Genomic DNA, 24,036 nt, shown 5'->3' on the forward strand with positions numbered 1-24,036 from the left:
CATATTAATAACAAATTAAATTTATTTTTGATTTACCAAGAGTTATTAAAATAATGTTTTTGAGTTTAAATAATTTTAAATATTTATAAGTTATGTTTCAGTTTTATTTCTCCTCTGTATGATTAAAACATGCATTAATTCAGATATCAATAAACCAAGTATCGAGTTCTCAAACAATCGTGATAAATTGAGCTGCGCCTCAAAATGCAATCAACTTGAAATTAATTACCGCAATCCGCTGTCACGGCACGCATAAATTAATAAGCTCCGAATTAGCCAAGTGTCGCATGAAAGGGTAGGAGGAGAAAGGTGGGGAGGAAGCTGATCTGTAAGGGCAAACAAACCGAACCCAAAACCATTCCAAGTTCAGCGTCGCAAAATTGCCAAACACTCGAACTCGGGCGATAGGAATGCGAATGTCGAACAGAAACCGCGACTGAAAACCAGTTTTAAGAACGCATCTCCTGGTAGGGGCACTGAAAGAAATTTAATAACATTTTTAACATTAAATGGAAAAATTAAATTTACGAATCTTAACTATCAAGAAATATTATAATTGCAATACATATAGCGTATTTGATAATTTCATGCTGCATTTAATTTAATTAAAAATCATGAGCTCGACCCAAAAAAAAAATAAATCATAAAAAAAGTTCAGTGTGCGGTTCAAGTTGGTGATGCTCGGGCGGCATTGTTCGATGCTCCAAACTGCGATTCAAAGTGGCTCTGCGGTTAACCACAGGCATCCCGTCTTCTGGTGCCTTCTGCTCCCTTTCGGCAAACGAGCTAAATTTATAAGATGATGTGACCAAGTCCAGGTCCAAGTCCAGACCCAGGTCTCGGGGTTTCTGTGTGTGCGAGTTGGCAGATTACATAAATTGATGTTGAAGCCTCTTGGGCTGCAACTTGAGAAGACCAGACATCAGCGGAATCGGACAATCTTCCACAACAAAGAACCCAAAGCGAGCCAAAGATGCAAGCACAATGGCAGACAAAACACTAAATGACGGTTAAAAAACGAGGGAATTCTAAAATTTAGCATTAGCTGGAAACAAATGGAGAGATTATTTCTTAGGAGCTAATGAGCAGGAAATGATTCACAAAGTCTGACGCAGTTATTGTGCTCTAGAAAACATATTTGCCGAACAAATGGATCTTTTGTTTAATATTGGCGCATGTGTGTAAATATTTTCTTAAAAAAAGTAAACTAGAACTAAGGTAATTTTCCGGAAAGTATAAATTTCGAATGGAATTCCGTGGATAAGCACTTTGAAGCAAAATTCTTTGAGTAAATATTTGTTTAGTAATTTCAAACCATTAAGTTCAATTAATTCAAGAAATCTTTTGGTGCAAAAGTATTTTTATTGGCCAGCATTTTTTTTATATTTGCCCCATGGTGCCGCATCTTTTTTCTGGTTATGCCCTTTTTCTTCTGTTTCCGTTATCACTTTGCTGCTTTGTCAACTCATTTGGCTCAGAACGTTTGTTATTCAATACCTTTTTAGTGGGAGTTGGAGGCACCAATGACTGCCAAACTGTAGGTTCGCGTTGCCAAATGCCAAAATAAACCGAACACAAATGTTCAAAAATAAAAGGCATAAAAAATGTGCTGACACTAATGAGACCATAAATGTTTAGTGCTCGCCAAGCCACCAAGTTTCCCGTGGAAGGTGGAAAAAAACCAAAAATCAAAACAAATGCAAGCCGTGACTTTAGCGGCAAACTCAAAACTGCAGACTGCAAACTTTGAGTTAGTGGCGACTCTAATTGCGGCAATAGAGCGAGATTACAGCTACACCGAAAACATTGAGAAAATTAATTTTTTGAACTGTATTGGGCCAATAAACCTAACCACAGAAATATCTGACAATTTTAAAAATATTTAATCAAGCAAATCTAATGCAAAAATGTTGTAAGGTTGCGAAAAAAGGTTCTGTACAAGCCTAGCTTATACGTTTTAAAGTTAAATATTTAAACATTAGTTTCATTTGGAAACAAAGAAAAATCCACATTTTTCTGTGTAGAAAAACAACAGATGGTCTGCGACCCACTTACATGCTTGGAGGCTGTCCAGTCCATCGGACTGGCTATTTACTTTTTGCTGGCACTGTTTACGCTTACCTGCCGCTATTTCCCTCTCGTTTTGCTTTCAATCAACAAGAAAACAATTGCAACAAATGCAGCAAAAAGTCCAACCAACTACTGTTTGACAATTTATCAATGATGTCTTTTGTTGCTGCTCGCATTGTTGTTGGCCGAGTCGCCTCGGGGTCTTGCGAGTATTTCTTATTGGAACAGGAAGTCGCTTATTTGCTGGCTGCAAGTGCACAGCGAACATTGCACATCGCATTGACATTTACTTGAGTTCTCGCGTCTGAGCTTGACACTCACTACTCACTCGGCGGTCTAGTGGCTCTCCAACTGTGCGACTAAGTACTTTTCATGCAGATTGCCAATTGCAATTTAATTAAATTGAACTACTCCGGATGAGCTTGGAACTCAGTGCCTATCCAACTGTAACCTTTTTAAAAAAATATCATTTAAGTGGGTAGTTCTCAAAGAATTTCAATTTAATATTTTATTCGAGGGTTGTGTTTAACTTTTGTTCTAAGAAATGAATAAAAAATTACAATCGCTCGAAATTGAAATTAAATTATCTGCAGTTTCGTTCTTGGGTTTCTCTTTATAAATGACTTTGAAACTAATTTCACTGCTCTCAAACTGCTTGGCCACAAAACATACCAGACTCTTAAACTTCACAAGCTGTCTCTCAAACTGTGAAATATTGTAAGTTTCATGCAAATTGCAATTTGTTTCTATACCCTTTGGAGAGGCATTGGGTCTACTGGTTATGTTACTTGCCTGCAGTTGCAATTCCTCCATGATTTATGGACATTGCCCCACCAACATCCACCTGCCCCTTCCCGGGCTGCCACAAAAATACAACCGAATATGTCGAATACACATTCCGCCTGCTCCACTTTGTTGCAGCCGAACTGAATTTATGGCCAGCATACAGCAGCCAGCAAAGTCGCACGGAAAAAATACCCAAAATGAGCAAAAACAGTTTGAAAAGTGCTTTAAAGCCAAACATTGTGCAGAAGTTCTAAATTACTTTTCCAAACAGCATCCACATCGCCCCTTTTGTAATCCCCACCGAATTTCGACGCTATTTTATGAGCCGTCTTACGGATTGGAAAATCGAAATCAAAACTCATAAAAATGCAATTTGCGCAAACAACTTGACTTTGAGCATTCCCTTCGGGCAGGAGGGCAACCCCCAAAAAACCAAAAGTTGGCATCCCTTCTGCCCCTTTTATACCCTTGCAAAGGGTATTTCAAACTTGGTCAACAGTAAGCAATGATCTTAAATTAAATTTTCTTTATATTTTCCTGATACAATTCACCAAGGTAATCTCAAAAATGTAAAACTCTCTTCGTGAGACATTTTATGGCATAAGGTTACCATCGGGACCTTTAAGCAATGAATAAATTCCTGACATGATTACTTGATTACATTGATTTAAAAATCCTCGTATAATTAACATGGCTTAGAGTAAAATTATAGAAAGAATTGTTTTCAAAGGGTGTTATAATCGTCGGTCTCAAAAGCTTTTCAAACTTTGCTTGTTTTTGTTGGGGTCTAGGCCAGCGACGTGTCTGCAATTTGCATGTGCATGACTGAGACTGTAACTGAGACCCAGGGTGCCCAGCGTTGAGGGTTGGAGAAGCCACCGTAGGAATGGGAGCGGTCCAAAGGGCAGAGGATAGAGGGCGGCGCCATAAAATCCATTTGGCGCACAGCCGTTAACGTGTTTTGTTGTTTCCAAAGCGAGTTGGGGATGGGATATATGACGAGTTGGGGGCAGGAACTGCTACTTGGGGGCGTGTTAGTTTGTGTGGTTGTAATTTATGTGCCCAAGGGTAGGTGTCTTCATAGAGAAGGACTGCTGTTACTGCTACTGCTACTGCTACTGCCTGCATATGAATCCGGGGATCCAACTATATAAACAAAGTCTCGGAAACGTGACTGGAAAGAAAAAGTGCATATAAACTGAATGGCATTCAGATATTGCCTGGCTATATGCAGATAACTTGTTGGCTTTTATTTTAGAACATTATTAAAAGGGGAGGGTCCGAAGTTCTGACTAGCAGGAATACTATTGAGTATTTTTATTAATAGTATTTGATAAAGTTTTTTTTTTTTATTTTGTGTTATATTTCTATCTATATCGATTATTAAACTACGATGAAATTCATAGTGTCCTTCTATTAAACTATTTACCTCTTATATGTGATATAATATGCTTAAGCATCTAGAAAACTACTCTAGTGAAACCGTCAACTGTCAAGACAATACATTATCATAGTTAATTGGAAGAAAAGCCCTTTGTTATATCTCCTATGCCACTTTCCTTCACCAATTACCCCCATTTTCCACCCATCTGGCTGACACCCCAGCCATGGTATCCACGACAAACTGTTCACTTTAATGGCAACATTTGGCACATTATGAGGCAACATGGAACTGCCTTCGGAGGCACTTAAGGGCGTGGGGAATAAAGGCAAATAGAACACGGAAAAGCGGTAAGCAACACACAGACTCATGTGTGCACACACGCACTTTGCATAATTAATGCAGCGGCAATGTCAAACCCGTTATACACTCGAGACATTTTCTGGCAGTCTGTGCATCACAGACCGACTTCTCCGGGGTGGCAAAAAGGGGTAGGGAGCTGGGGAAACGGTACATTTTTTTTTTGTTTAATTAAAACAAGAAATTGCCACTTAAAGGCAACGGTGAATTATGAATGCCAGAATGTCTGTTGGGGTCTGTAGTTGGCGCTGCAGTCACGCGCTCATTAGCGAGGACATTGTAAAGGATACAACGCATATGCACAACGCACTTATGAACAGTGGAAAATTTGTAATATATAGAAAATATCTAGAGTAGTTTTATTACAATTGCTGTGTTTTAAGAATTTAACTAAAATGCATATTATAAGTCTTAAAAGTATCTACACCATCTTTACAATCTAACTGTTATTTTACCAAAAAATATTTTTTCTAATACAATTTCTAACTACATTCTAATTTTCAATCCAGACTTCAAAGTCAAGAACTATATTATTCTGCAAGTAAATATGCTAGGATTCTTTTTCTGTCAGTGTTTACATATATGCATAAGTACAAGGAGGAAGTTGAGCAATTGCTAGGCCGGAAGTCTTTTGTGGGACTCGCACGACTTGAGCACGTCAATGGAGCACCTGAATCAGCAGTGTACACACGTACTTAAATGTTTCCCACCTCCTTGTTTTTAATTTTTTTGCAGGAACTGAAGGAGAGCTTCAACTATGGCCTGTTTGCCCCACCCGCAAATGGCAAGGCGGGCAAATTCCTGGATGAGGAACGCCGCCTGGGCGATTATCCCTTCAACGGACCCGTGGGCTACTTGGAGGTGAGCATCTGGCGTTAGACATCTTTTCACGTTTTTCTCTAATTTATTGCTCTGCCCCAAAACCCTAGCTCAAGTACAAAAGACGCGTGTACAAAATGCTCACCCTGGATGAACGCCAACTGAAGGCTCTTCACACGCGTGCCAATCTGCGGCGTTTTCTGGAGTGCATCAATGGCGGGCATGTGGAGAAGATAGCCAAGATGTGTGCCAAGGGCCTCGATCCCAATTTCCACTGCTCGGAGAGCGGCGATACTCCGCTGACAGTGGCCACGGGAGCCAAGAAGCCCAATAAGCTGCTCATCGCTCTGGTCAATGGTGGAGCTTTGCTGGATTACAGGACCAAGGATGGAACCACGGCTCTGCATCGAGCTGTGGAGCACGATTCCCTGGAGGCGGTCAGGTAGTGGAGATGACTTTCTTTTCCCCCTCTGAAATATGCTAATTTTCTTTTCCGTATCGCTCAGTACCCTCCTTGAACTTGGTGCCTCGCCAAATTACCGCGATGGGCGTGGCATCACTCCGCTGTACATCTCCATTACCAGGAAGTGCGAGGCCAAGATCACGGAGAGCCTGCTGCACGACCATGCCACGCTGGGCATCCAGGACAGCCAGGGCTGGAACGAGGTCCACCAGGTGAGTCGGTGACGGTCCTTGGCGCTCGCGATCCTTAACAGCAACCGCTTTGACCCCGAGCCAATCCCCGGTGAAATGGTGTTGGCCCAAAAACCGTTGAACGCCAATTAATGATTGAATTCTTTCTCTCTCTCTCTCTCTCTCCTTTCTTGAACTCTTCTTTTCTAACTCTATAAACAAAACCAAAAAAAAAAAAAACAAAAAACAAAAAACGACCAAAAAACAAAAACAAACAAATTCGCTTGCTAATATTCTGTAACACGCGGGTTGGCATATGCATCTCTGCTGCATCCTTTGGCTGTCTCCGATCGTGTCCACGATCATGCTCACCCGTTCGATCCGCAGGCCTGTCGGCATGGCCTGGTGCAGCACCTGGAACACCTGCTGTTCTACGGTGCTGACATGGACGGCCGCAATGCGTCCGGCAATAGTCCGCTGCATGTGTGCGCTGTTAACAACCAAGAGGCTTGTGCTAGAATGCTTCTCTTTCGCGGCGCCCAGCGCGGCGCCCAGAACTTTGCCAACCAAACTCCCTACCAGGTAAAGCCCAGTGTCTCTGGACTCTAGAAACTACACAGAGAAAAATGTATTGCAAATCTAAATTTGAAAAATTCAACAATAACAATTCAACTATAACAAAAAATCTAGGAAAACCCATATTTTCTTGTAGTATTAAATTAAAAAAAAATGTTAATTATATATTTGTTTTAAGTATAGAACAAACAAATATTTCTCGATTGTGTTCTTTCATAGAAAAACCAACTATTATATACATTAATTAGAAATGCAAATTTTTATCTCTGTGTACACTCTGGATCCAAAAAAAAACTTACTGAATTTTGTTGATAACTTGTAGTTTGTAGTCTTTAAGTTGGTACTTTTGTGCTGCTGTAGTTATGCTTGTAGTTCAGTCTAGTTAATAAGTTAGTGTTTTGAGTTAATAACTTGGTTTGGTCTTTGGAATACCGGTTTTTAATGCAATGCTGTTTCCCTTAGGTGGCTGTCATAGCCGGCAACTTGGAGCTGGCCGAAATCATTGAGAACTACAAATCTGAGGATATTGGTAAGTTGTGGCCGATTTTTAAACGACTCCATCGTTTACCACCTGAAAAACACTCGACTCGTACTCGCAACCGAACTAACTTCATACTCATCAAACTCAAACCAAAAATCCCATTAAACAGGAAGGCGCTTCGGATGTCTTGAAACGCCTTCCTAATTTATCCTTGTTTCTACTTAGATTCTTATTTAAAATTCGTTTGCTCTACTCAATCTATTTAATTCCGCATTATATTGGTCACATCCAAAAATAGTTTCCTTTTCCACTTAGTTCGAATCAGTTTTCCCCATCAGCTTTTTGTGCGTCTCACTTCATATCTATTTATCTCTCTCTTTGAACACACTTGCATATCATCCATCAATCATTCAACAAACAATCAATCAATCAATCTATCATCCAAATAGATCATCTAGGTCTTTATCCCCATATCAATGTATATTACTCGTATATATATAAATATCTGTACTCTTTTAAAAATCTATATAAAGTGCAACCTATACTTTACCCAACCACATTTTCGTATTTTGCATTTGCTTGTTTGAGATATTTGCTCCGTAAATGTAATCGAATCAAATAGTTTTGTTTATGCCACACTCGAAATATTTTGGCTGTTCTTGTTCCATGTTTTGTTCAATGTTATTAGTGTTCTATCATACATACCTACATATATCACCTTTCCTAGCCAGTTTGTTTTGTTGGCGGGACATAAGTAGAATGTCCTTCCCATTTTTTGCTTCTTATCACAGACGCTAAACCTTCGAAAAATGGCAGTAAGTAAATGTAAGTAAAGTGTGTTATTTAATCCCCGGAAAATTTAGGGTTTTAGATTATCACCTTAATTTCTTAATTTACTTAAACATAGATTGAGTAGAGAATACACCTGGATATTGGGAATAGGAAAGAAAAATAAAATGATTACATTATGAAGAAATTTTAAAATCAAGAATATAATTAAATGCTTTGTTTTTGAAAAGTAAATGTTAAATTATGTGGGGTGGCAGAGAAACCAATATGGTTTTTGAATCCTTTTAAAGGGCGTCTAAAAAATAACGTCGCTCTTTGAAATAAATTAAAAAGGACTTATAGATTTATAATATTTTGTTGGTTACTCTTACACACCTTTACAACTAGTTTCAAAACCCTAGTGATTTCAAATTATATTAAAGTATTCTTGATTTTGCAACGATTTCTCCGAAACAAAGTGCTCCAACGACAGCCAGACTTGACAACCAACTTCAACCGAAAACATTCTGCCCAATCATAGCCCACATTGACAATCCTCCTCCTGATTCCCCACTCACCCACCAAATCACACACATTTTAAGCGAATATCCTTGATCACCACACAGTTCCCTTTCGCGGACCGCCGCGCTACAATCCCAAGCGCCGCTCGGGCATCGGGTGGTTGAGCGCCAACGGAGCCGCCGGCGCAGCTCTGCTGGCAGCGGCTGGCGGTGGCTTCGGTGGTGCGATGGTCGGCCTGAACGGTTCGAACGGTTCCAATGGTCCTGCCAACGGTAACGGGGCTGGCGGTGTTGGTCTGATGCTCAGCCATCAGAGCCACCAGCAGCACCATGGCCACCATCAGCATCAGCAGCAGCATCTGCACCACCAGCACCACCACCAGCAGCTGCACCAGCAGCAGCAGCTGCCCCACCTGCACACGCTGCAGCTCCACGGGCCCCCCTCGCCGTGCCCCTCGGAGCACATGCTGGGGGCCTACAGCTCCGCCAGCTCCAGCCTCTCCGAGGGCTCCTCCGGCCACCGCTCCCACGAGGACGACATCAGCATTGTGACAGGTGAGGAATGGCTTTGATTTCCGGTTCAACCTCATTTGCATTTGCCTTTGCCTTTGCCTAAGCCTAAGTTTGTCATAAGTTTTTGGGGAAGACAAAGCGTCTTCAATTCCTGTAAATAGTATTAATAAATAGATCTACATCAAATGGATAAGTATACCGCTAACATTTACTCTGCATATTTTACATTCTATAATTCTTGAAGCATGCATTTAAATAGATTTTATATGATCAAACTGAAGTTGCATGATTTTTCTACCATAAAGTCTCGCACAGATAATATTCTAAATGTCTTAAATCATCGAAACATAATTTCAAGTTTTGCTTACTTTTCTTTATTTTAAGATTTCGTTAAAGTGTCATTTACTATAAACCATAAATTGTATAAAGTCAACCAGGCTTCTGATTTTTATATAACATTTAAAGTTTCATTCAAAAATTGGCTGATTCCAATTTGTATACATAATTAAAGAATCCTTTTTACACATATAACTGAAATCATGAAAACTTAACTTAAAATTTCGTTTACTTTTCTTTATTGTAAGATTTCATTGTCAATTACCATAAGCCATAAATATGACGTATTTATATAAACAGACTTCTGATTTAAAAAATGTCAAAAAAATAGTAAAGATTTCAATATGTTTTATATTAAAAATGAATCCTTTTTACATATATAACAAAGTATTGCTGTCAAGATTCTGCTTTCTAAATCGGAATTTCCGGCTTCCTAGTCTTTTAAGTTATCATTGTATTGTCTCTTAATTTTCTAAAAAATTCCAAAGAACTCATCGGTCAACCCACCATAAGATTTTGCAATTAATTTGAGTAAAACTGAAATCATTTTCTTTGCTGGATTTCCCGGCCAAAGATCTGCAGCTTAACTTTATAAACCTTTCCATTTTCAATCGTGTCAGTATTTGTGTGCAGCATCCGCTTTGCCTTCGCTTAACCGGAGGCTTCTTTTGTGTGTCCAGAACATTTGCATGCCAGTCAAACGACTCCTCTGCCCCATATTCATTAAACGAAACGCTTTGGGGAACACTCACCCACTCACCCTCTCGTCCTCCTTCGCACAGACAAATCCCTGGGCGACACCAGCGACATAATCAGCGACTCGTCGGGCGTGGGAACCAACTCAGACTCGGCAGCCTGCTCCATCGGCCATCCCAGCACCACGGTGGTGTGCATGGAGCCGTATGTGGGCAACACCGTGGGCCACATCCGCCTGCAGCCCGGCGACGTCATCGAGGTGGTGGGCAGCACCGACTGCGGCCTCCTCGAGGGCTATGTGCGCGGCACCAACCAGTCCGGCTTCTTTCCGGCCGACTGCGTCCAGGAGGTGAGTCTGCGCCAGAAGCACATCACCAACGTGATGACCGCCAGCACCGGCATGGCTGCTCCCCAGCAGCAGCAGCAACAGCAGCATGCGCCGGCCTCTTCCGCCGCCGCCGCCGGCTCCTTCCAGGGTTCACCCCAGCTGAGCCTGGGCGGACACTCCGGCAGTTCCAGCACCCTGCTCCAGCAGCCCCACCATTCGCCCTCGCTCTCGGTGGCCAGCAATGGATCCTGCCAGCAGCAGCAGAAGCAGCAGCCGTCTGAGAGCAATGGCGGCGGAGGAGGAGCACCTGGCAATGGGTTGAGCAACCGAAACAACAACCACTCGGTGGGTCAGTACAGCAGCGCCACTGCTCCGCGCATCAAGAAGAGGTAGGAGTTCGAGAGAATCCCTATAGATAGATAGTCATCCAAGCTAATAAAACATCTCTTCCCATTTTACCAATCCCCAAACAGCGCCTACAATGCGCCACGTTCGGTGGTGCTGCACCGGGCCAAGCGTGGCTTCGGCTTCATCCTGCGCGGCGCCAAGGCCAGCTCCCAACTGATGCAGTTGCGCCCCTCGGAGCGCTTTCCGGCGCTGCAATACCTGGACGACGTGGATCCCGGTGGAGTGGCCGACATGGCCGGCCTGCGTCCGGGCGACTTCCTGCTGACGATCAACGGCGAGGACGTGAGCTCCGCCTCGCACGAGCAGGTGGTCGAGATGATCCGCTCGGCGGGCGCGCTGGTCAACTTGACGGTGGTCTCGCCCCAGTTTCCCCACCAGATGCAGGCCAGTGCCCAGTACCTGCCGAGTGGAGCACGCGTGGGCAGCCAGCACCTGAACAGTGGGCCAAGTACGCCGCAGAGTTCGCACCGCCAGTGCGCCACGTTGCCCAGAAAGATGACGGGATGTCCGGGCGGAGGCGCAGGCGGAGGCGGGCCAGCCTCCTCCTCGGGGGGCAGTGTGCGCATGGCTCCGATGCCGCCGAGAAGGGATCCCAAGACCACCTTGAGTGTGGGTCGGGCCAGGGCCAAGTCCATGGTGGCTGGCCTGGAGAACGGCGGAGAGAAGGAGGACGAGTTGCCGCACACAAAGTCCAACTCGGTGGAGTCGATTGCCACACCGGCACCGGGTGGCAACCAAACGGGACCCGGAACTCCCGTTCAGCTGCGCACGGCCAGCATCAAGGCACGGCCCACCTCGAGCAGGATCACGGCTGCCGAACTGGAGGAGCTCTTCCAGCGGCAGCAGGGCGAGGGCAGTGCTGCGAGCGCCAGCCGCTATGCCACCATGATGACCAGCTCGCGGTTCCAGTCGGGCACCGATAGTGGAGCGGCCACTCCGCCCGCCGCCAATGGTTCGCCCATGAGGAGTGGCCCCCTGGTCTACGGCAGTGTGGCCGAAATGAAGCGCAAGACGGCGAGGAGCAAGCATGGCCCGGGCAATGCCACTGGCACTGGCACCCTACGTGGCAAGCCCGTGGCCACGCCCACTGTGGGAGCGGGCGTAGCAGGAGGCGGTCGTGACCTCAAGCGGTTCCATTCCACGCCCGATTTGCACGGTCCGCAGCTGCACGGCTCTGCCTCGTCCATTTGGCAGGCGGCCGGAAAGGGTCACCATTCGCAGGACGATGTGGCCACGCTGCATGCCTCACTGCAACGCTTGAACGCCAACCAGGGAGAACTGAAGCAGGGCGGAGGAGCAGCCGGTGGAGGAGCGGTCCTACCGCCGCCCAACCACCCACCACCACCGCCGCCAGTGGGTCAAGTGGTCAAGGTGGAGACACGCAGCAGTGTGTCGGAGTACGAGAGCACCGTCTCCCTGCAGCAGAAGCTGAAGAAGCGGACGGAGAACGATGCGGTGACCAGTGCCGCCATCGATGGCGTCCAGAGCAGCTTCAACCCGTCGGCCAATGCCAAGATCTATGCCTCGCCGCAGGAGCTGCGCAACGTGATGGCCTGGAAGTTGCGGCAGGCGCAGGAGAAGCCATCGCAGGAGACATCCGCTGGCTCCCAGCAGCCAGTCAGTCAGTATGCTGCGCCCACGCAGCTACGTGCACCACAGCAGCAGCAGCAGCAGCAACAGCAGCAGCAACAACAGCAACCACAACAGCCGCCCACGGTATTGGCCTCCCACTATGCCGCTCCTCAAGTGCAACAGGTGCAGCAGTCGGCACCCCAATCCCCGCCTGCTCCACCAGTGCCACAGGCGGCACCTGTTCCAGCCCAGAATGGCAATGGCAATGCCACTGGCAATGGCAGCACAAGTGGAGCTGGAAATGCTCCTCCGATTCCCGAACCAGACTACAGCTGCAGCGAGTCGGATGGCGAGGATGAGAACTCCATTCTGGTGGCACGCAACACCAAGCTCAACGAGAAGATTGCGCTTTTCGATGTGCCCGAGACAAGCGGCAACAGTCAGGCTAGGTAAGTGTTATCTCACTCTATAATATATATATATTTCTTAATCCCCGATTTAACACTTACGCAGTGGAAGCAGTTCCAACTCGGGCAGTGCCTCCATTTCCCATTCACTCTCCGTGGAGGAGATCCAGCGCATTCGCAGCAATCTCAAGACATCCAAGTCGTCGCCAAACGGCTTTGCCAAGAAGCCAGAAGAGGAGAAACCACAGGAGCAGCAGCAGCAACCGCAGCAACATTTGCAGCCAGGCGAAGATGAGTGCGACAACAGCAGCTCCGGTGTGAGCAGCGAGCAGGAGCAGATGGCATTGGCCGCAGGAGTGACACTGCCAGTGGGCGGAAAGCCCACCGATACCATCAAGAAGAAGCCGTCGGTGACCATTGTGGAGGAGCCCAAGACCATTCCCGATCAGCCCAGTAGCAACACCAGCAACATCAGCCACTCCAGTCAGAGCAGCAACACCAGTCAGAGTAGTAAACCAATGGCCAAGACCACAATCAGCATAGGCGGCGGAGGGCATAGTGCAGCGGCCACTCCCACACTGACGGTGAAGCAACTTGTACAGCAGCAACATGCACCCGCTATCCAACAGCAGCAGCAGCAACTGGGCAGCAAGCATCCAGCAGTGACGGTGGCCAACAGCAACAAGTTCTCGCAACAGGGCAACATCATCAACAGCAATGTGATGAGTCCTCAAGTCTTGGGGCGCATTCCCAACGTGCATCATCATCAGCAGCAACAGCAACAGCAGCAACAATCGAATCCCAACCAGAAGCTGATTGCCACCCAGCAACAGATACTGCAGCAGCAGCAACAGCAGATGGCCCACCAGCAGCACCTGCAACAGATTCTCAAGGCAAAGGCGGCCGCGGCCGGAGGAGCCAGCAACACGGCCGCATTGGTGGCCAAGCATCAGCAGAAGCTGCACAAGGGCACCAGCAGTGGCCACGAGTCGGAGATGGAGGCGCGTTCCGATCTGGAGGACGATGACGGAGACCTGAGTCCCTCGCCGCCGGCCAAGGCCTTTCAGCGCCACAACTCGCTGACCCGCAAGCAAGCGGCAGCGATTGCCATGCAGAGGGGAGCCACCAGGACCACTGCCGTGTCCCTGATGCAACTCCCGCCGCCTCTGGAGGCGGACAGCGATGGCGAGCCAACGCAGCTCACGCTCCAGCGTCAGCAGGCCCATCATCCGTCACATCCTCACCAGCTGCAGCAACTCCAGCAGCAGCAACTCCAGCAGCAGCAGCAGCAACAACTGCAACAGCAGCAGCAGCAACAGCCGATGGCCGCCCACATTGTGGGCATGCTGCCCAGCGGACAGCTGGTGGCTGTTGCCTCTGGCGCTGTTGCTGGCGTTCCGGGCGTTGGGGCGGCTGCGGTGCAGTCGGGCAACAACAATCTGCAGCAACTGTGCACCGACAATCTGGTGTTGGCACCACCGCCGCAGTTCTGCGATTGCAACGATGCCAAGCACGCGCCGCAGCCGCATCTCCCAACGAACCAATATCATCCACAGCAGCAACAGCAACAGCAGCAACAGCAACACCAGCAACTGCAGCAACAGCAGCAGCAACAGCAGCAGCAGCAACAACTGCAACAGCAACTGCAGCAGCAACAGATGCTGCAGATGCACCAGCGGCTGTCCGGCGGTGCTGGCGCTGGAGCTGTGGGCACCTTGGGAAGGGTCCGCATCGTGGGGTCGATGCCCAAGGCCAACCACCATAGGTTGCACTAAACTAAGCCTGGGGAATCAAATCGTTTAACCGTTTGCCAAATCGTTACATCGTTAGTTAGTGTTAGTCAACAGTCATTGCCACTCACAACGAATAGCTGCAACTGCCTGAAACAGCCGAAAACATGAATAGAGAAGACCATTTCAGACAGATCTGATTTGTGGTAGTAGGATGTTCAAAGTTCGAACTGCAATTTGTTTGATTTCGAAATCCTCAATTACTTTTATTATATTTATTGCGTGTGATATAAATTTATGTAGGCTGCCCGCGAGCAGCAACTAATCGCTATTTGTAATCGAACAGCAAGTATGTATGCAATATCTAATGATTAGTTAACCCAACCATTGAAAACAAACTCAAAGACAGTAGCCAGAATATCATTCTAGATTTCGTTCTTTTAGTTTGCTTTCGATCTGCACAATGTGTCAAAGGTCAATGCGATCCTAGTTCGTAATGTTGGAAGGGCGCCAGCGCCAGGCAAGTTCATTTATTCAGTATCCATCCATTGATCATTCGTGTTCGTGTTCGTGTTCGACTAGTGCACAAAACATTTAAACGACATTGCATTAACATTACTCTTATACACAACTAGCCGTAGGTTTTATATGCCTAGAGAAAGCAGGGAGGCGGAATTTGCACCGAGTAACAATAATATTTGAATTTGAGCATTTAGCCGAATTTCCAGTCAAGTCAAGTCAACTAAACTAAACTAAACTAACAAATACTAAGTGCATAAAACGTATAATGTTTTTAAATAAAATATTTATAAAACAAATATTTCAATAGGCGGACAAGTTTATAATCGAAAAGAAGAACAAGAAAAAAAAATCGAAATTGAAAACAAAACGTAAATTTTTGCTAGTAAAATTTACAGATTTTTACTTTTAACAGATTTTTTGTATAATTGTTTTTTTAGACAAAACTTTAACTTGCCAGAGTATTACAGGAGGGGATTTAAGATGAAGAAGTCACGTATTGTATTGAAAGAGGTTCTCAAATATTTGCCAGCGCTTAATGCAAATATCGTCATAGGCAACCCGAAACTTATAAATGCGTTTTCACGAGTAACAATTATTATAACTAAGGCTGATTTTATTGCATAATACATACAGAACACAGAAGATATCGAAACAGCATTCGCGTAAATACTGAATGAATACTAACCAAGCATTTACAATGTTTAAACATCAACTTTTTGAGGTATTGAAAGAATTGGATGGAAATATAATGAAATCGTTCGAATTGGCAGGCCGCACCTTTAGCACTAGCATCTAAGTGTTGAAAAGTTAGAAAACCTAAAACAAAACCATAAACATTAACATTAACATACGAGTATATATTGGAGAATTTAGCATCTAATTAGGTTTTAGCACACTTTTTAGTTCTCGCAATAGTTGCTAATTATTTGTAAATTGTTTTAGTTCCACCAACCACACCCCAAGCGTACATGTACACAAATATGATTAGCCATCAAGCTTGTTAATTTTTAAGTTTAACTGCCTAGTAAACCTACGTGGAGTGCTTAGTTAAGTCAAACACATGTATAACCGCTTGCAGTTCCCATTACCAATCGATGGGTCTAATACGTACAGCAGCAATTACGAATGTGTTGCAGATGCTATATAGGAGGATTATTGAATATGCGTACACCCACATGATAATGTTAAACGATTAAAGCACACACCACCACACATACACTTTAAATGCAAGTATTTCAAATGGAAAAATATGGAAATATTAATCATAAGTCGTAAAATATGCAATTATGTATTATGAACATGCGTATGAAGAATCAATAAATATGAATGAAAACTATAGCAACTTATTTTTTTAGTTTTGCGACAGTGTCTTGATAAAGGTTCCAAAGTGAACATTGTATCTTTAATGTCTTGTGGCTCAAGTATCTTAAAAACTGCGTTTCAACCTTCTTCGTTTGTAATTTTCGGTCGATTTTTTGTCATTTTTAATGATGTTACCCCTTTCTAAATTTTCGAAAAATGACTTTGCTGAAAAGTGACCAAAAACCCGCAGTTTTAAATCCATAACTTTTCTTACAGACATCCGATTTTAAAGTGGTATATCTTTAAAGTCTTGTAGCTAAAGCATCTTATAAACTGCGTTTAAATCTTGGTTAGTAATTTTGGGTCGATTTTTTGTCATTTTTAATGATGTTACCCCTTTCCAAATTTTCGAAAAATGACTTTGCTGAAAAGTGACCAAAAACCCGCAGTTTTAAATCCATAACTTTTCTTACAGACATCCGATTTTAAAGTGGTATATCTTTAAAGTCTTGTAGCTAAAGCATCTTAAAAACTGCGTTTAAATCTTGGTTAGTAATTTTGGGTCGATTTTTTGTCATTTTCTAATGATGTTACCCCTTTCTAAATTTTCGAAAAATGACTTTGCTCAAAAGTGACCAAAAACCCGCAGTTTTAAATCCATAACTTTTCTTACAGACATCCGATTTTAAAGTGGTATATCTTTAAAGTCTTGTGGCTTAAGTATCTTAAAAACTGCGTTTAAATCTTGGTTTGTAATTTTGGGTCGATTTTTTGTCATTTTTAATGATCCCTTTCTAAATTTTCGAAAAATGACTTTGCTGAAAAGTGACAAAAAACCCGCAGTTTAAAATCCATAACTTTTCTTACAGACATCCGATTTTAAAGTGGTATATCTTTAAAGTCTTGTAGCTAAAGCATCTTAAAAACTGCGTTTAAATCTTGGTTAGTAATTTTGGGTCGATTTTTTGTCATTTTCTAATGATGTTACCCCTTTCTAAATTTTCGAAAAATGACTTTGCTCAAAAGTGACCAAAAACCCGCAGTTTTAAATCCATAACTTTTCTTACAGACATCCGATTTTAAAGTGGTATATCTTTAAAGTCTTGTGGCTTAAGTATCTTAAAAACTGCGTTTAAATCTTGGTTTGTAATTTTGGGTCGATTTTTTGTCATTTTTAATGATTTCCCTTTCTAAATTTTCGAAAAATGACTTTGCTGAAAAGTGACCAAAAACCCGCAGTTTAAAATCCATAACTTTTCTTACAGACATCCGATTTTAAAGTGGTATATCTTTAAAGTCTTGTAGCTAAAGCATCTTAAAAACTGCGTTTAAGTCTTGGTTAGTAATTTTGGGTCAATTTATTGTCATTTTTAATGATGTTACCCCTTTCTAAATTTTCGAAAAATGACTGCTGAAAAGTGACCAAAAACCCGCAGTTTTAAATCCATAACTTTTCTTACAGACATCCGGTTTTAAAGTGGTATATCTTTAAAGTCTTGTGGCTTAAGTATCTTAAAAACTGCGTTTAAGTCGTTTTTGTCATTTTTAATGTCAAATTTCTAAATTTTCAGCTCATATTAATTTGGTAGAATTCATATAAATCATAAGATATATTTTTGTTAGCTTAAACCATTTTTATTATTCGTTACAGCTATAAGCTCACCTCTTTTCAGAAAATCAGAAAAATCAATTAATGTTTCCCAATCTAAGATACAAAAGAGTGCCAGTAAATAAAAACAATTTTAAATTTATTTACAAAAGTAATATTTTTCTATTTTATTTTGTTACTTTCCTTTTTTAATAGTAAAAGAACATCTTTAAATGTTTTTTTTGCTTCCCAACATTTTGTTCAATCTCGGAGAACAACAGAACGGCAAACAGAAGGCTAACGCACCAATAAATGTTGGCTAATCGAATAGAAAACCACTCGCTTGCACCAATCGATTTTACTTTTGGGTGAAAATATAATGGGCTTAAAGCAATTGCGATGCTCTTGCCCTTGTCCTTTGCAGTGTTGAAGTGGTAAATACATATTTAATGTTTTGGTTTGCCGCTGGCAGCTGGTTGATTTCTCGTTAATTGATATCAAGTTCGGATTTGCTTCTGTTTCTCGCCGTGATTGGCCTCAAGTGACCAATGGAACTGCTTAGCGAGGCGGCCTTTGAACACCTTACGATTTTGTTCGCTAGTTTGCTTTCATGATGAAATATATATGTAATAATAATATGCCATATTGTATATAGTAATAATAGTGTATATATAATTTGCGGTATATAATAGTTATAAACAAATTTTTACTTCGTATCTTTAGCATTAATTACAAGCTACAATTCGCGTATTTTATTCATTTATAATTGTAATAGTAAATTTTGTTAGATTTTTATCGTTTTGTTTTGTTTTGTTTTGTTTGTCTGCGGCTTAAATACTTTTCATTAAATTTATTATATATTTTTTTGCTAGGCGTGTGCTATGGATTTGTTGCTGTCGATCCTAATTAATGTAAACTCTGCAAAAATGGCTGTGAGCTGTCTGTTACTATATAATTGTGGAAGTGGCGACCGCTGGGTGCCCGGTTCAAAAATTTCTATGGCCTCAACTGAACGTCTAACTTACGGACTTATGGAATTGCTCTAATTAGTTGTCGTACAATAATTTCATTGCTGGAATCTCTGGCGTTTTCATTTGCTTGTTAGCTTGTTTTCGCGATTTCTTGTTTGCTCTAATATTGTTCGTCCTCCTACTCCTCATCCTCCTCTTCATCCTCATCTATGTGGGCGTGGCTTGGCTTGGCATGGCATCACTTGGTAATGCGGCCAGGCGCATGTAGTAAATATAAATTTCGATCTCCGCTTATCTCCTCAAACATTTTGTGGCGTCTTAGAACTAATTATATACTCGTAAATTGTTAGCGCTGCTTTTACAGTAATCAAATATATCGGATCGCATACATATGATTTGTATATTATGTATTTGTGGGTGTATATCAATTTATTTAACAAACTACTAATTACGTTTCACTACCAAAAACTACGCATAATATATATAGTGTATATTTTTTAAATATGTTTTGTTTGCGCATTTCTCGCACTGTTGCTCCGCGTTTAAAATTCCATTTAAAAATGAACTCTTTTAAAAAAATTAATGTACAATAATAATTAGAATTATAATAATAATAACTGTTTCTCATTCTCAAATTGTTGTTTATGTTGTTTTTAAAAAGTTCTTCCCTTTCAGTTTGCTTTGTGGTCTTCGCATTTTGTTGTATTCTCGTTTGATTCGCTTATTTCTCAATTTGTGTTTTAAGCATTTAAAATATCACCAATATTTTTGCTCTTTATTCTGACAGTTTCTCGATTTTGTTTTCCCATTTTTTTTTTTTTGTGTTTTGTTTTGTTTCGTTTTCTTTTGTTTCATTTAGTTTGTCGATTTTGTTTTTATGAAAATTAAATAAAATTAAATACAATATAAAATGTACAACTATTTTGTGTTTTGTTTTTTTTGTTTTTCGATTTTGTTTTGTTGTTGGTTCTTTTTGCGTTTTGCTTCCATTATTTCATCTGGTTTTTGCTTAAGTAATCAAACGAAATGGGGCGTGCAATCCGCTGGGCGTGGCACAAAAATTTGCATTAAGTACAAGTGCTTAAGTTACACAGCGCAAGTCTGTGTCTCGGTGTATGTGAATTTGAAATCTTTTTTCCTATTCGCTTGATTTTAAAGTACTTGCAAATACTTTCTCGAATTTTCCCTAATCCCTTAGTTCGACCGGTGCATATGGAATGTCTTGCGAACTCTTGCTCTCTCGCTCTCACTTTCGACCGGTGCCACGCCCCACTTTGGGCGCACGCCTTGGACCATGGGAACAGCTCTAATAATACATACAATACAGTACAATACAATACAATACAATACAATACAATACAATACAGTGGAGCCCGCGAAATTAGAGTACATTAGACGAACGAACTTAGCTTAGGAATAAATTCACATACAAATAACAAACAAAATAACTTCGTTGGCAGGAACGGGGGGGGCGGGGCGATAGGCGGTAGGCGGTAGGGCGATTGGGTACGGCTGCCCAGGCCAATAACAACAACAGGCAACAAAATAAAAAATCTAAACAAAACTGAGGCAACATCGTGGTGGTTATGGTGGTGGTGGTTGTGTTTGGTGCTGGCTGGAGGTGGTGGTGGTGATGGTGGTGTTTGAGTGCTTCCCGACATGGCCTGTCTACGGCATGTTGAAGTCCTGCAGGTTGAAGTTGTCGTTGTCGAGGGAGTTGATCAGATCCTGCGTGGAGAAGTTGCTGTCCACGGGCAGGTTGTCCAAGAATTCGAGACACAAATCATTCGAGTTGGCCACCACCGAGTTGATCGTCTGGCTGATGGAGCTGGCGCTGGCAATGGTCGACGCGGAGTTGCCTCCGCCGGCACCACCACCTCCACCGCCGCCGTTATTGTTGCTTGCCGATCCGGGCACTCCGCCACCGCCGCCACCGACGCCACCGACGCCACCGACGCCACCGACGCCACCGACGCCACCCGGACCCATCTGCATCATCTGCTGCTGCTGGTGCGTGGTCGTGGTGGTGCTCTGCACGAACTGCTGCTGCTGCTGCATGGTGATCTGCTGCTGCGTCTGGCTCATGTGCATGCTGGTCATCTGCATCTGGCTGGCCATCATGTTGCCCCCGCCACCGGATTGCTGCTGCTGCAGCAGTTGCTGCATCTGCATGTTGTTGCCGCCACCAGGTCCCATGTGCTGCTGCTGCTGCTGTTGCTGCTGTTGCTGTTGCTGCTGCTGTTGGCGCATCAGTTGCTGCTGCTGGGCCGGAGTCAACTGCATTTGTGGCACATTGGGGCCGGACATCATGCCACCGGCATTGGGTCCGCTGCCAGCTGCACCATTGGGAGCACCATTTGGCATAAAGTTGCCTGTCAAGGGAAACATTTGGGATTAATAAGAATTTATAATGGTATTTGGTTTCGGTTTGACTTTCCATTGACTTGACTTACCCCCATTAAATCCTCCGGGTCCCTGTCTCATGGGTCCACCTGGTCCTGGACCGCCGAAGCCCATTTGCGTCTGCTGCTGCGTCATCATCATGTGCCGCCACTCCTGCTGCGAACCCATGGGCATGCCATCGGGCGTGACCTGGACATTGGGCGGCCTCTGCTGCTGCTGCGGCCCGCCCATCGGTCCGCCCGCTCCGCCGCCATAGGGCACGCCCATGCCGCTCCTTGGACCGCCGCCTGCGCCGCCATGCTGCTGCATGTACATGGCATGCTGCGGTCGCATCATCGGACCGGATGGCGGAATGGGCTGCTGGGTCATGCGTCGCATGGCCGCCGCCTGGGCAGCGCTGTTGGGGAAGCGACCGCCGTTGGCGCCACCGACTCCGCCCACGCCCACGCCCACGCCACCCACTCCCACACCTCCAACGCCAACGCCAACGCCAACACCAACGCCCACGCCACCGCCACCCACCGTCTGCTGCATCATCTGTGCCTGCATCAGCTGCGCCTTGGTGGCATTGTACTCGGGCGGCGGCGGACGAGCTCCGGACATGTGCTGCTGCTGCTGCTGCATCGCCTGGGCGCGCATCATCTGCTGCTGCTGCAGGAACTTGGCCTGGCTGGGATTGGGTCCTGGACCGGGACCCGGAACCTGGCCAGGTCCGCCGCCACCGCCGCCGCCGCCGCCGCTCATCATCATCTGCTGGGCGGACGGGACACCAGCGTTGGGATTGATCTGCATCGGGTTCATGGGTCCGCCCATCTGCATGCCCGGCATGCCGCCCATTGGACCGCCCATTTGATTCATTGCACCGTTGTTGGGACCGCCGGAACCGGGTCCGCCGACCACGCCTCCATTGCCCACGCCCACACCTACGCCGACACCGACGCCAACGCCAACGCCCACTCCGACCTGCGGCTGCTGCATGAGCGGTACATTCGGACCGCTGGCATTGGCCGCCGCTTGCGCCTGCGCCGCTGCTGCCGCCGCTGCTGCAGCCGCCGCCTGCGCTTGCGTCTGACGCTGGCGCATATTCGGCGGCACCTGCTGCTGCTGCTGGGCGGCCGCCTGTTGCTGCTGCGCTGCCGCTGCTGCTGCCGCCGCCGCCGCTGCCTGCTGCTGCTGCTGGTTGAAGTTCATGCTTTGGCTCTGGGAGAGCGAGAAGCCATCGGAGGGAACTGAAATATAATTAAAAAGGGTTTAATTAGCAATTGAATATTTTGTTCAATATTAAACATATTCAAAAAAATGTACAAATAAATAAAATACAAATATAAATAAAACTCAAAAATAATCATAATTTGATCATTGTGGATTTGAAAAGATTTTCTAAATTGCTGTGGTATATTTCGATTGATATTGCTGCTGCTAAAAGTGTCACTTTGAGACATTATAGTGGTCAGTTATTAACCGGCGAATGTCATATTTGTTTATCTACCGAGGCACACAACAATTTTCAAAATCCAACCATAGAAGCTATAAGCACTAATGTAATCATTAGAGTAATTGAAAATGAAAGGTAGATGGCGCCACCATCTTGTTTACTGGTTATTTTAAAACTGGTTAACTAAGTAATGAGTACATTATATATATACTTGTTTAGGTTGCAAATATGGTCATTTTCGTTTACTAATCTAAATTCTAATATATCTATCGATTCGAAAAGTTTGTAGAAAATAAATAGATTTTACTATGTTTAACACTCTATCACTTACCATTTGCATTGCTCATGTTTTGATTTGGTTGCTGCTGCTGCTGTCCAGGATTGGGACCGCCATTGCCAACGCCAACGCCCACGCCCACACCAACACCCACTCCTCCGCCAGCGTTGCCGCCATGCGGCTGTTGCTGTTGCTGCTGTGGATTGGGTCCGTTGTTGCCGCCGGGCTGTTGCTGTTGCTGCTGCTGCTGTTGCTGTTGCGCCTGCTGCTGACTGAAGAAGACACCTTGCTGGGCGGCCACCGAGACGTTGCTCTTCATGTCGCCACTCAGATGCAGATGCTGACCAGCCGACACCTGTGAGGGGATAACATTATGGAGAAGGATTAACAAGTTGTTCGCTTATATGATTTTTAAATGAACTACAGAAAAGTTCTTATGTGAAAACTGGACCGTCTAAAGATATAATCTTGTGTATGAGGGAAATGGATTTTTTTATTTAAATTTTGACCATGTATATAATCTCCAATACAACGCAATTATTTGGTCAATCATTACTAATAATTCACAAAGAGATATCGTTAACCTTTGAAGAGGAATTCCTACACAAGCATAAAATAGAGGTTTCGACTTCAAGCATATCATGTAGATCTTTGATCTCATTCATGTGAGGTGTTTGAGACATCCACCCAGCATTCGACAAGGCACTCGAATGGTTGTCACCGGCTCCTGGCACTCGGTGCCAGTAATTTGCCTGGCATGCCAGTGCGAAGGATTTGTGAGGCTAATACCCGACACATAGCTGGGCATCCAAGGGCTCCAGAAAAGGGAAGGTGGCAGACCAAAACACCTTCTCCATTTGCAGCTGTCTCATTTGCTGTCAGCTCGATGTGTCGCACACTTTAACACACACACAAACACACCGCCTGAGTGGGTGGATTTGCAGTGGGTGGCAGGCTTTCAAGCTTATTATCGCCAGGATGGCTTTCAAATCCGCATTGACTGCCAAACACATAAACGCACACACCGAGGCAAGCATAAATCTTTCGGCACTTTTTCATAGTCTACTTTGCTGCGTCCGCCTGTCTGTGTGAGCTGTGTGTGTGTGCGTTTGTGTGTATGGCGGGGGTTTCCCCCCACTGAGCAGCAAATTTG

The 24,036-nt window shown here is 44.4% G+C and overlaps 2 protein-coding genes across 10 annotated transcripts in view; one reads left to right on the top strand and one right to left on the bottom strand.

Annotated features, from left to right (window-relative positions):
- LOC108143384 (SH3 and multiple ankyrin repeat domains protein 1) overlaps positions 1–16,243 on the top strand; it is a 66,987-nt gene extending 50,744 nt beyond the window's left edge. For 2 of the 5 annotated variants that reach the window (XM_017267750.2, XM_041707486.1), the window contains 9 exons: positions 5,333–5,458; positions 5,527–5,858; positions 5,923–6,091; positions 6,437–6,631; positions 7,088–7,154; positions 8,501–8,950; positions 10,027–10,657; positions 10,742–12,697; positions 12,762–16,243. In XM_017267750.2, the coding sequence (XP_017123239.1) occupies positions 5,333–5,458; positions 5,527–5,858; positions 5,923–6,091; positions 6,437–6,631; positions 7,088–7,154; positions 8,501–8,950; positions 10,027–10,657; positions 10,742–12,697; positions 12,762–14,430 (5,595 nt within the window). In that variant the 3' untranslated portion in view covers positions 14,431–16,243. The remainder of the gene's footprint in view (positions 1–5,332; positions 5,459–5,526; positions 5,859–5,922; positions 6,092–6,436; positions 6,632–7,087; positions 7,155–8,500; positions 8,951–10,026; positions 10,658–10,741; positions 12,698–12,761) is intronic. The other 3 variants (XM_017267754.2, XM_017267752.2, XM_017267755.2) reach the window with 3 other exon arrangements.
- A 2,204-nt stretch (positions 16,244–18,447) lies between these two features.
- LOC108144344 (neurogenic protein mastermind) overlaps positions 18,448–24,036 on the bottom strand; it is a 74,065-nt gene continuing 68,476 nt past the window's right edge. For all 5 annotated transcript variants that reach the window (XM_041707489.1, XM_041707487.1, XM_041707488.1 and 2 more), the window contains 3 exons: positions 22,938–23,238; positions 21,222–22,400; positions 18,448–21,140 (listed from right to left, as the gene is read on the bottom strand). In XM_041707489.1, the coding sequence (XP_041563423.1) occupies positions 20,437–21,140; positions 21,222–22,400; positions 22,938–23,238 (2,184 nt within the window). In that variant the 3' untranslated portion in view covers positions 18,448–20,436. The remainder of the gene's footprint in view (positions 21,141–21,221; positions 22,401–22,937; positions 23,239–24,036) is intronic.

This window comes from Drosophila elegans, unplaced genomic scaffold (genome assembly GCF_018152505.1).
Source record: "Drosophila elegans isolate 14027-0461.03 unplaced genomic scaffold, ASM1815250v1 contig_183, whole genome shotgun sequence".
NCBI lineage: Eukaryota > Metazoa > Arthropoda > Insecta > Diptera > Drosophilidae > Drosophila > Drosophila elegans.